Source organism: Sebastes umbrosus, chromosome 20, assembly GCF_015220745.1.
Source record: "Sebastes umbrosus isolate fSebUmb1 chromosome 20, fSebUmb1.pri, whole genome shotgun sequence".
NCBI classification, from domain to species: Eukaryota; Metazoa; Chordata; class Actinopteri; order Perciformes; family Sebastidae; genus Sebastes; species Sebastes umbrosus.
Window position 1 is genome coordinate 14,483,280 of NC_051288.1, and position 12,261 is coordinate 14,495,540.

The 12,261-nt window shown below is 38.7% G+C and overlaps 2 protein-coding genes across 10 annotated transcripts in view; both read left to right on the forward strand.

The window, feature by feature from the left end:
- The window catches only part of LOC119479369 (protocadherin-15-like), a 331,261-nt gene that overhangs the window by 101,436 nt on the left and 217,564 nt on the right, over positions 1–12,261 (forward strand). The window lies entirely within an intron of this gene.
- On the forward strand, positions 7,567–10,621 carry LOC119479371 (leucine-rich repeat-containing protein 51-like). The gene is made up of 4 exons (XM_037754893.1): positions 7,567–7,713; positions 8,251–8,456; positions 8,774–8,922; positions 10,331–10,621. The coding sequence occupies exons 1-4, from the start codon at positions 7,662–7,664 to the stop codon at positions 10,461–10,463; spliced, it is 540 nt and encodes a 179-aa protein (XP_037610821.1). The 5' UTR covers positions 7,567–7,661; the 3' UTR covers positions 10,464–10,621.

The following is a 12,261-nucleotide window of genomic DNA, read 5'->3' on the forward strand; positions in this document are numbered from 1 at the left end:
TATCTAAATTAATAGAGTAAGAATGTTTGATTTTCAGCATGTATGTAGTCAGAGATGTCCTAAAGTCAAATATATCACTCTGGCAGTAGCAGTGCAGCAGCAGAAATGCTGCCAGTGTGGACACCACACGCTTGAGACACGCAGTAGTTTTAGCGAGGTAGCCGTCACGCACTGCTCACACAGCTTTATAGGTTCATGAGTTTAGCTGCCCACAAAAAAACATATCACAAAGTAACATTTATAACATCATATTTTAACCATGTACCTTTTGGGTTTGAAGCCCATGCTTAAAAGAATATTTAAATAAATAAAAGCTGTGTGACTGTCTGGGTGAGAATGAATAGTGGAAAAAGAATAAGCAGGTTTAACAGTGGGAAAAATATGACATCATATTGCGTCCTTTTTCTGTATACTCTATAATGGGAGTAGGTCTAGATGTATGTTAAGTTGGTCTGTTGTCTATAGTCAGGTTTCTATCCAAATGTCGAGCAAATTTTCCTCAAATCAGCAAAAGAAAATGCAAATTAACGCATGTTAACGCCCAAGTTTACTATCAAGTCATTAAGGGTGGGAATCACCAGAAACCCCACCGTATGATATAATCACAACACTTAAGTCACGATAGGATCTTATTGCAATTTTAAACATTTTGCAATGTTGCGATAAGATATATTGCGATATATTAGCTTTTTTCAACTGCAAATTATGCAGTTTGTCAACATCTGTTTTATCTACCAAATTGACTCTGATCATCTCAGAGGTTTCATTCACATATCTTGAGGTCAGAGGTCAAGGGACCCCTTAGAAAAATGGCCTTGCTCCGCATACTTTAGTAAGTGAGGATGGAGGACCTACAGTTCTCAAGGACAGAGTTATGACCCACAAGTACTGCGGCATGCGCATGCCTCTTTTCATGCATATGCATATACTGCATACTGTACATGTATATAAAGTCGGAAAAGGGCGTTTGGTACAAATATAAAAAAAAAAAAAAAAAAGTTACTGCTAAATTTTTGTTGCTGTTCGTATTAAATTTATTCTCAAATTGTATGAAATAGTTTTTATACCTTATAAATGGAGTGTTCATCTCAAAATGTCAGTCTCGTTGTGAAACACCAATTCCAATTCCAATGCTGTATAAAACAGAATCACACTTTTCTCATTCACATTGTGTGCTTTTGTCTCCAACCATACAGCGACTGTACACCTGAGCGAGTAACTAATTAGTAGCATCACTGTACAGCATCAGCTGTCTAACTGCCTTACTAATGGACCGAAACGCCGCTCGATTCGCGCTGTCTCTCATACTGACTGACATGACTGATACTTTGTGTGACTGGTCGAATGACCATCTGACAGAGCAGCTAACTGACTGATTGACTGGCTGGCTGACTGACTAAACAACCAAGAATCTGAGGGAGTGACTTGCTTCGAGGGCAGCTGATTGACTGTCAGTGTAGTTTTAATACAAGGAAAGCAGCCATGTGTGTCCACGCTATGAGCAGGCTGAGTGACCAGCGGGCTAATAGCATGACCTCTTATGGAATACAGAAAGGAGAAGAGGTTCAGGGGAAGAGAGATAGTGGCGGAACGAGGCGGAGGGGGGGTGGGGGAGGGTATGCATGAAGAGCAAAAGAGAAGTGGGTTTTATACAGAGAGAGAATGAGTGGGAAAAACAGAAACTGGAAAAAGAAAAGAGCCCGAATTTTAAGTGCTGTCATGGTTTGTCATCACTGGAGCCACTCAGGTAGAAGCCCTGACAGATGGGGCCACATACCTATATTAGAGGACAAAGAGGAGTGATTGGTGAGAAATAGACAGAGCAAGAGAGAGGCAGTAAAATGGAAAAGATAAGTACTTTTCAAGAGAGTGAAGGCAAAAAGGCAAAATGAGGGAGAAGACTTGAGAGCTCTGGTAGAGAAGTTTAGGAGCTTGTGTAGGTGTAATAGCCTAAAAGATCGCCTCCATGTCCCTTTGGGCAACACAAAATATGGGTTGTGGCTGTGGTCTGGTTTTTGGTGTGTGTATGAATGTATTAATGTCTTTATACAGTACACACTTAATCACCTTTTTGTGATTCATTTATGTGCGAATTTCCTTGTCACCTTGGGCAAAACGGAGTTTCCTAGAGGGCATGAGCGATGATGACGCCTGTTGAATTCTCGTGTGGTGTTACAGTAACTATGGCATGGCACTTTTGCTTAAGAAATGGCCTTAAACCATAAGCGCAGGTGAGCAGAGAAAGCACTATTGATTTGTTTTTGCATTGTGCCACAGTAGCATGACTGTAACTGAGTCTCGCGGGCAGGAACATATCGGGGAGGGGATCGATAGGATCAAGGATATTTAACCTGCAACAAGCTCAGCTGCTAACTAGGCGTGCCTGGGGATCTACAGATAACAGATGCAGTCACAGCTCGCTACTTCCCAAACCAGCCCGTTTCTCGTTCCAGAGTGTCAAATAGCGACGTGGCGGCGTTCGATACTGCCACACAAGGCGCCCTTTAGTGCGACGGTAAACGCACAGGGAAATTGCTGTGGTGACGGTATTTAAAGAGCGAAAGAGACACACACTGAGGTGGATGGGTCCAACAAACACAAGGTTTTCATCCAGGAGACCGCTGTATGTGTTACGTGCGTTACGTTCACTTTACTATCAGCTGTTTGTTTGTGTCCAACAACCTTATTTTTTTCCCCCTAAACCTAACTAAGTGGTTTTGTTGCCTAATCCTAAGAAAGTGTTTTTATTTAACTCACAACATTATATGTTTTCTGCGACTGAAAAGTGACGCTGAGGGGTCTGACAAAGCATCAGTATTAGGGCTGTCAACCGATTCAAATATTTAATCGCGATTAATCACATGATTGTCCATAGTTATACGCGATTAATCACAAATTAATAACATATTTTTTATCCGTTCAAAATGTACTGTAAAGGGAGCATTGTATTGTATTGTATTTGTATTTTATTTAATACTCTTATCAACATGGGAGTCGGCAAATATGCTTGCTTTATGCCAATGAATGTATATATATTATTGGAAATCAATTAACAACACAAAATAATGACAAATTAAAAAAAAAAATCATAAAAAGAAAATCATAATATTGATGTCTTAGTTTCCCTGGCACAGAAGGGGAATAAATAACAGCAAATCAATAAACATCGGTATCGGCTATCGGCCCAGAATTTTGCAATCGGTGCATCCCTATCTTGGTTTTATTAAACATTTACAGTTAGAATATCACCTGAAGACATTGCGTTGTTTAGTCCTATGCTCCTTATTGTTTGAAGTGAGTAGGAAAGCCTCAGGCCAACATACACAATTGATATTATTAAATTTTAACATGGGGAAATATACTTTGTCTTAAATGTGGAGACCAAGAAACTTAAAAGAGCGTGAAATCTACTGGAAATGTTTGCAGTCGTAACAGACATTGGTCTGTGTTTTTGTGTTTATATGGAAATGCAAATGCAGCCATGATGCCTTCTTTTTGTTGTTGCTTGCGAATCCTTTTTTCGACTTGTGCTTGTGCCTTTGGTTATTTTGTGGCTGCAAACAAATGCACCTACACCATGAGAGTTGGTGTGACGCAGCTGTGGTTGTGTTGTTGCAGATTACATGCCACAGTGCAGCCTCAAGTGCTTTTCTTGAGCCTCCTTGCCTGCAAAAGACCACCTATTATTGCAAATGCTCAAGAAATTAATGTATTAATGACATTACCGAAGGCTTCCCCAACTCAACTGATCCTGTTCTTCTAACACAAACACAACATTGATAATGGGCACGGATTACATTAATGTTTTTTTTAGTCAATAAGAATTGAAGCAGATGAGTTGCAATGATAGAATTACCAAAAAGACCATTTCAGGGAAATATTTTATAAGAATCGCAGCTTTTCTGACAACTTCTCATATTGCTTTGACCTTTTCATATTAGCTTTTGAGACCACCAGTGTCTTAACTTAGAATATTTTTCATTATATTGTGTCTGTGTTATGTGACTAACTCTTGAGGATATCAGAGTGAATGTCTCACAGAATCCTCAATACATGAAAAATGGAAATTTGTCCCCATCAATATTTGTATAATTTGTATCAAATGCCTCCAAAATCTGAAAAGAAAGCCAATTTTCTCCCTTAAACCGACTCCAAAAACACGCTAGATGTTCACTGAACTCCACCTGCTTCATGGTGGTGTACACGTCAACCAGCAACAGTGAACACAACAGCTGTGCGTGCTGTTCCAACCTGCTTCTGACTGCACATTTTGCCTGTGGGTGTTCATCTTCTCCCGGTAGCAGTGTTTTTCCCCCCTGGTTTTATATGCTGATTATTTTGTAGCCTACAGTACATCTTCTAGTGTCACTGTATCATTATGCATATTCAGTACTTTATAACACTATGTGATCCCAGTTTAAAAACTACACGTTCACACCTCTGAGGTGCTTCAGTCTCATACTGTTTGCTGATGTAATAAATGGGGGGCTAACCGTGTCACTCAAGGGCAAGTAGATGGCAGTTGCAGAGGGAGGAAAAAGTGCTACTCATTCAGTTGAGTCCAGATCTTTCCATCTGGTCTGGACATAAGCCTGCATTTTGAGGGATACTGGGACTCCTGTTTGATATTTTATTCAACTAAAATGACCCCGTTTCCTCGTCTGTGAATTCAGCCAAGAGAAAGACACACATATACCAGTGACAACATCCTCTCCTGAGTTACCCGATGTTAATACACAGTTCTAGATTCATGAACACTAGGGGTGGGAATCACCAGAGGCCCCACGATACGATGTTATCACGATACTTAAGTCACGATACTAGCGATTTTGAGATATGCTGAGTATTGTGATAAGATATATTGCGATTAGGGCTGTCAAAGTTAACGCGATAATAACGCGTTAACGCAAATTTGTTTTAATGACACTCATTTCTTTAATGCATTTATGCAATTTCCGATTTTTAAGTCGTAGCTGGCTCAGTTTTAAAGCTAGAGTGAAGATACTGGAATCATATGAAACTACAAAACCCAAGGAATCCATTAGTACCACCATGTTAACCATGTCATATCAGCTTGTCGTGAAGGAGGTTAAATAACGCTTCAAACTGAAAAAGCTAAAACATGGTCATGGTCATTTTCAAAAGTTTGCCATGTTATGATTGGAGCATATTTTTTATGATAAATGCAGTACCTGTGAGGGTTTTTTTGGACAATATTTCTCATTGTTTTGTGTTGTTAATTGATTTCCAATAATAAATATATACATACATTTGCATAAAGCAGCATATTTGCCCACTCCCATGTTGATAGGAGTATTAAATACTTGACAATTCTCCCTTTTAGGTGCAATTTGAACAGATAACTAAGATTAACTATGGACAATCATGCGATTAATCATGATTCAATATTTTAATCGATTGACAGCCCTAATTGTGATATTTTGCGATTTATTATTTTCAACTGCAAATTATGCAGTTTGTAACTTTGGAACCTTATTCATCATTCCTCCCGACAAGCTAACTACTTGCTTGAAGACTGAGCCCGCTACAACATCTGACAGACAGAATAGCGGCCGGATTGTTAAGAGGTTAATAGTTTATATTATAAAAGATAGATACTTGACGGCCGTGTATCGATACAATATTGCCCCCAAAATATTGAATTTTTTCCCCACCCATAATAAACAATAGGTCTTTTAAATAAAAAATCAGCTGTAAGAAAGCTTAAACAAGTACTTCATAAATACACACAATAAAACCTTCTCACACTCACTTCAGACAGTCTGACACCCCAAAAAATCTGGTCACAAACACCCTGATTCCAGCCAGTCTGCCTCCGTCTGCGTCCTTGACTTTGTCTCATCGTGCGTACGCCTGTCTGTTTTTTTTCTACATCTCATTGAAGGACTGCCTTTACTCCATCAATGAGATGCTATTGTGCTATTAGTGAAGCTACACAAAGACACACATACACAAACACACCTGCATCTTGATTGAGCGACAAGGTGAGGAAAAACAAAATCTGATGGATGTAATTTCCCATCATCACCTCTTCCCTCTGTCAGCATCCTCTTTTTAAACTCGTCCTCCATTTGCCCTCTCAAACTCATATTTTTCTGAGCTCTTTTATTTATCTTCAATCAGCTTGTCCAGTTCTGGGCCACTGGATCATAGCCAAAGAAGGTGAAGGTGCACAAGGTTAAGTGCACTCACAAAGTATACAACATATAGACACATTCGGACTTAGCTCCATGGATGATATAGACTCACTGGTTCAGTTGACCTCCATGTGTTTGGATTGTTTTGAGGAAACCGAAGCACTCAGAGGAATCCCACAGGAGAACATGCAGAAAGGCCCGAGGTTGTCAGTGGGTTTGAGTTTAGGATTTTCTTGCTTTAGGCGACAGGCGACTCAATGAGCCGCTATTTCTTGCCCAAATATGTGTTAAGGTGACACAACCTTTTCAGTTCTGTTTCTGAACCATTCACAGTGTGCATTAATTCGTCCTAACCACTGCTCCCGACAGACCTGACTGAATTTAATGATCAACTTACCAAATGTTATTGCTTTATTCTTCACAGGTTGCAGTTACTGTTTCATGCTCATTCTAATGTTTTTATTTTTTATTTTAAATGGCTTTCTGACTTTGGGGAATTTTTACTGTGAAAACTAATTCACAGTGGATAGCAAAAGGTAAAGTATTGGAGCACTTTTATAATTATCTTACTTGGGCTTAATGAAGTTTGAAACAGATGAATAAACAAGCCAAAATGTATTATGGTGCATTGCACCAAGCATTTCTGTAGGATTGTCTGTACTGTACATTTTTTTTTTTAGCACAAACCTTATAAACTGCTAGGATTTAAAGGAACAGTGTACACATTTTGGAAAATGATTTGCTTTCTTGCCAAATGCTAGATCGAGAAGATTGATTTTCTCCTTTCATATCTACGAGGTAAATATGAAGCTACAGCCAGCAGGTGGGTTGATTAGCTTCACATAAAGACTGGACACGGGTCTGTCCAAAAACTCAGCCTAGCAGCACCTAGGGCTGGGTATTGGCAAGAATCTGGCGATATGATATGTATCATGATACAGGGGTAACGATTGAACATATTGAAATATATTGCGATACTGTAAGCAAGGCGATATATTGCGATTTTAAAAAAATCTAATTTTTGCAAAAACTGTCATAGTATAAAGATCACAACAGAAATATACCACGATAAGAGTATTAAATACATGACAAATCTCCCTTTAAGGTACATTTTGAACAGACACAAAATGTGCGATTAATTTGCGATTAATCATGATTAACTATTTAAAATCATGCAATTTATTGCAATAAAATATTTGAATTTATCGACAGCCCTATTAGTTATTCATTTTAATTATCTTTAAAGTAAAATAGGTTTCCGTAGAACAAATCATTCTATGAAATTACTTGAAAAATAATGATCATGTGTGAGTGAGACTAGCCAAATTCCAGTTGTTCAAAACAGTTTGTAGTTGCTAGGAAACAGTTTTTTTGTTGTTTTTTAAGTTTATTTAGACCCGTATGTTTATATTTTATACTTTAAAAAGGTTTATGGAAGTTCTGTAGTTTCATCTGAACATTTTGCTGTTGCTGGAGACGTGTGAAGACCCTCAGACTAAAAACATGGATGGCCCACCAGTGGATCTGTCATTTCATGACATCACCTTTCTTACAGGTAGTATCATATTCCTCCAATGTTTGGCAGTTTGTCTGAGCTTCTTAACTTTACGAGAGGTGACCATAATAGGTCATATATAATTTTTTATTTTTTTATATATACCTGCAGTTCTCCTGGGCACTGAGCCTTGCGGTAATAACTGTTAAGTATGCTAACATTTATCATAGCATTAACGCACCATAGAAAGGTGTTATTTTTAGCCCATCTGCGTTTCTAGTTAATGAAATCCTTTAGCGGAGTGTTCTTCATGTCAAGTAGCGTTACCGTGATGAAAGTTTTATACCTTATATTTACTGTCTTGTCCACGTGCTGTCAAATACACAATTTTGTAATGAATAGGCAGCAAAAATAGACTAGAGTGTTAAATTACTTGACATAAAATGTACTCCAAACCATAAAGTGTAAAGAACACATCCTGACTGCATTGCATCACCTTGAATAAACAGATTTAGCAGCATAAATATGAATAGAAATATTCAAGAAAAACATTGTCACTAATTCATATTCACTGTGATTGCTTTATTTTTGGTGTAGGTGCGCTGGCAAAGAAACCCCGAATTGGCCGGCGGCCTTTAAAAATGAACTCGGAGGAGAAGTACCTGAGCCGCTGTTTGCGTCTCAATAACAACAGCATCTTTAACCTCGGTGGCCTCCAGTACATTGTTAACACCCTCCTGGCTCAACCGTCGATGCTCGGCTGGCTGGACCTGTCGTTTAACGAAATCAGCTGCATAGACCCGGTGAGACTTTTTTTTTATTTTCTCATGGCTTTTATGTTTGCTTCCTGTATTTCTTAGCTTTTTGACCCGTGATCACTCACAAATATCACTCATTTATTGTCAGCCATTGTCCTCCCCAACGTTTAAAATTTAGTTTATCAATGTTTATACTATATTACACCTCTTTACACTATACTTATTGTATTAGTATTTACATTTCACTTCCAAGGATGCTCTAATTTCTTTTTTTTTTGCAGATTATCTATAACCTTCTACCAGTGTTATGCCTGAATGGCTTCACTCTCTTAAATTGGCTCATACAGGTGTTTGTTTTCCAGGTTTTGTGCGAGCTGCATGAACTGCGTGTGTTGTACCTTCATGGCAACGGCATCTGGATGCTGTCGGATGTTGACAAGCTGAGGTCCCTGCAGCATCTACGCACCATCACGCTACATGGAAATGACATAGAAAAACAGAAAAACTACAGGTGGAGACTTCAATTTCTTTCAGTTTATACAGTTTTTCTCCCAAACTCACCAACACACACACACACACACACACACACACACACACACACACACACATGCACGTTCTGCTTGGCTGATGTTTTGCTTTTATTTGTGGCCATTGTTTTTTGGCTCATAAAAAGAGCTGAATCTGATTGAGCAGAACCGAACCAGAAAGACCAAAAGCTGTTGTAGTTAGTCAAGGTGGAGCTACTTTTAAAGACTTTACATTTAGGTAGTCCATTTGGTTCCCAAATAAGATAAATCTAGGCGGTCATGAGATGATTAATGGGGAGGGAAAGAAGAAAAAACAATATCTGTCTCATGGTGAAATATTGGAGAGTTTAACTTCTTTGTGCCTCAAGCTGTTATTTATCTGAAACCATCTGAGAGGTTGTGGAACAACTCATACGCATCTGAAACGTGACAAGGAGTCTCAACCAGATACCGCTTTTTTGTAAAGGTTCACAATTGAAACAACTGGTTTAAAGCTGCAGTGGGTAGAATTGGAAGAATTTGCAAAAGATATTTTTATACTATATCCTGTCAGTAGTGCATGAGACAGTTAATCTGACAAAAAATGATGTGCCTCTGTGTCCTCCGGGGCTCCTGATGGCATCTGCAAGGTTTCACAGACCGGAGGAAAACAACCAATCAGAGCAATAGAGCAGAGCTGTAGTCGGCCGTCTCTGAGCAGCTGTCAATCACTCGCAAACTCCGATCAAATGATCAAACTAAGCAGCGATGATCAAATATTAATTAATGTTCTGTTACTGTAATGCCTATTTTTCGCCTCAAATGTTTTCAGAAACATCTTGTAGTGTACTGTTTAGCTGTAAAATGAGAAAGTTTGTGACCCGGCAGCCTTGTTGAGATCAGTTGAGGAAATACCAAGCACCGCCCACCAGCCGGAGCGAACTTTCATTTTACAGCTAAACAGTAAAACTGTGCTTAACCACTTGAGTAAATGTAATTACTTACTTACTTAACAGATGCTTAGCAGGCAATTAAATGGCATTTTAATAGGTTCTTAAGTGGAGATCAAGCACATATTACAGTTTATATCAATGTTCCCATCTGCATAACAACACGCACACACACAGAGAAAGAAGGTCATCCTTTATTGGTTAGATTCTTCATGCATTCATTTTCTTGATTTCATTTTCATCTCATTCCACACTATCATTTATGAGAAAAAACAGGTAAGTACAGACAAGGTCTACTTTACATAGACTGAAAGATATCTTCTTTATTCAGCATTACATTTTTAGTTTATTATATGGTGGCGCACAAAATGTCCATGGAGCCTGGATTTAATTCAGTGTGTTTGTGTGTGTGTGTGTGTGTGCGTGTGCGTGTGCGTTTGTGCGTGTGCGTGTGTGTGTTTAGAAGTTGTGTGATTTTTGCCCTGCCTCAGTTGAAGACGTTGGATTTCAGTGTTGTGACACCTGCGGAGCGACGCTTGGCAAATATTTGGCGTCCCTGCGGCAACCGTGGCAAAACACCGTGGAGTCTCGGGTGACTGTCGCCAACTCATTAAGTCCTTCATTTGATTAATCGATTTTTAACCAACTGCCGAGACTACTGTACCTTGGAATGAAATATTTTCTTTCCCTAAAGTCTCGTGGAATTGATTAATTAAATGATGCCAGTAAAGCTTGGTGAAATTAAATATTTTTTGCCTGGCTACTTCTTTTGGAGTTATCGTGGATAAATTGACTGAACAACATAATGATGATATTACTGATATCCTGGTACCATTCGTTGACCATATAAAGTGTGGATTTATTCTCATACATATTTAACTTATAGTTAGAAATAGGGCTGTCAATCGATTACAATATTTAATCCTGATTAATCACATGATTGTCCATGATTAATCGTAAATGAATCACACATTTTTTATCTGTTCAAAATGTACCTTAAAGGGCGATTTATCAGGTATTTAATACTTTTATCTACATTGGAGTGGGCAAATATGCTTGCTTCATGCAAATGTTTATATTTATTACTGGAAATAAATTAACAAAACAATGACATATATTGTACAGAAACCCTCACAGGTACTGCATTTAGCATAACAAAATATGATCAAATCTTAACATGGCAAACTCAAGCCCTAAACTGCATGCGGTAATCATAAAGTGGGCATGTCTGTAAAGTGGAGACTCGTTAGTACCCATAGAATCCATTTTCATTCACATATTTTGAGGTCAGAGGTCAAGGGACCCCTTTAAAAATGGTCATTGTACGTAAGTTTGGAGCGTTATTTAACCTCCTTTGTGACAAACTAGTATGACGTGGTTGGTACCAATGGATTCCTTAAGTTTTCTGAGAAACTGAGCCTGCTACAATTGTGTTTTTCAACTGGTCATAAAATATGAGGATATTTGCCCTTCTTAGTTTACAAATATTACTGATGTAAACAAGTCTATAACAGCACCAGAATACAGCGGGATCATAGATAGTTCCTTTAATGGTAGCCAACTATTCATGCCTTTTGATTTACTTATTCCCTCAGCCCCTTTTTTCCGACTACACAACTTCTATGTTTTGCTTATCTGTGTGCCCTTTGGGGGTTCTAATTATGTAGCAACAAGAGTACAATTATAGGTCACATGAACTGAATCTGAACTATAACAGCTCTGTATGTGTGTGTGTATGTACTGTACACTGTATATGTAATGTGAATAGGGGATAGGTTTGGCAATCAGAACCCAATTACAGACACACGCATGAATGCCAATACAAGCATGCACACACACATACATAGACACAAATAACACCACTAATATGAATGTGAAATGTTCAGTTTACATTGTAAACAGCTTTGGGTCTGTTGCTATTACTGTCTGGTCTTGTTAGAGAAGAAATGTGGACCATAAATCAGCCCTGAGGCTGATTTAACTGGCTGTCCTCCAGGCTCTATGTGGTGCAGAATCGTGTATCAGTGTTTCCCCCCTGCAAAACCTTTAATTGGTGGGATGAAAATGCCCCTGAATCAGCATTTAGACCATGCAACTGATAGGCTGGACGCTGAAACCAATGCTTTGATAATTGTTCAAAGTGCTTCTCTATGACGGTATTCAGACCTCAGTTTCCTTTGAAACCTGTGCTAACGTGGTTCTTTTAAACTGCGTTTAGACCATGTATTTCCAATTGTGCAGTGAAGCCAATATCAATGAATATCTTTTGGTCAGGATGGCAGCTGCTCTCAGCAGGATGCCTCCGCGCTTGAGGAAACACTCACATGTACTTTATGGATTTTAACTGCTGGTTAGCTACTGTACCTGGATGTCACTTTCATTGTTGATATGTCA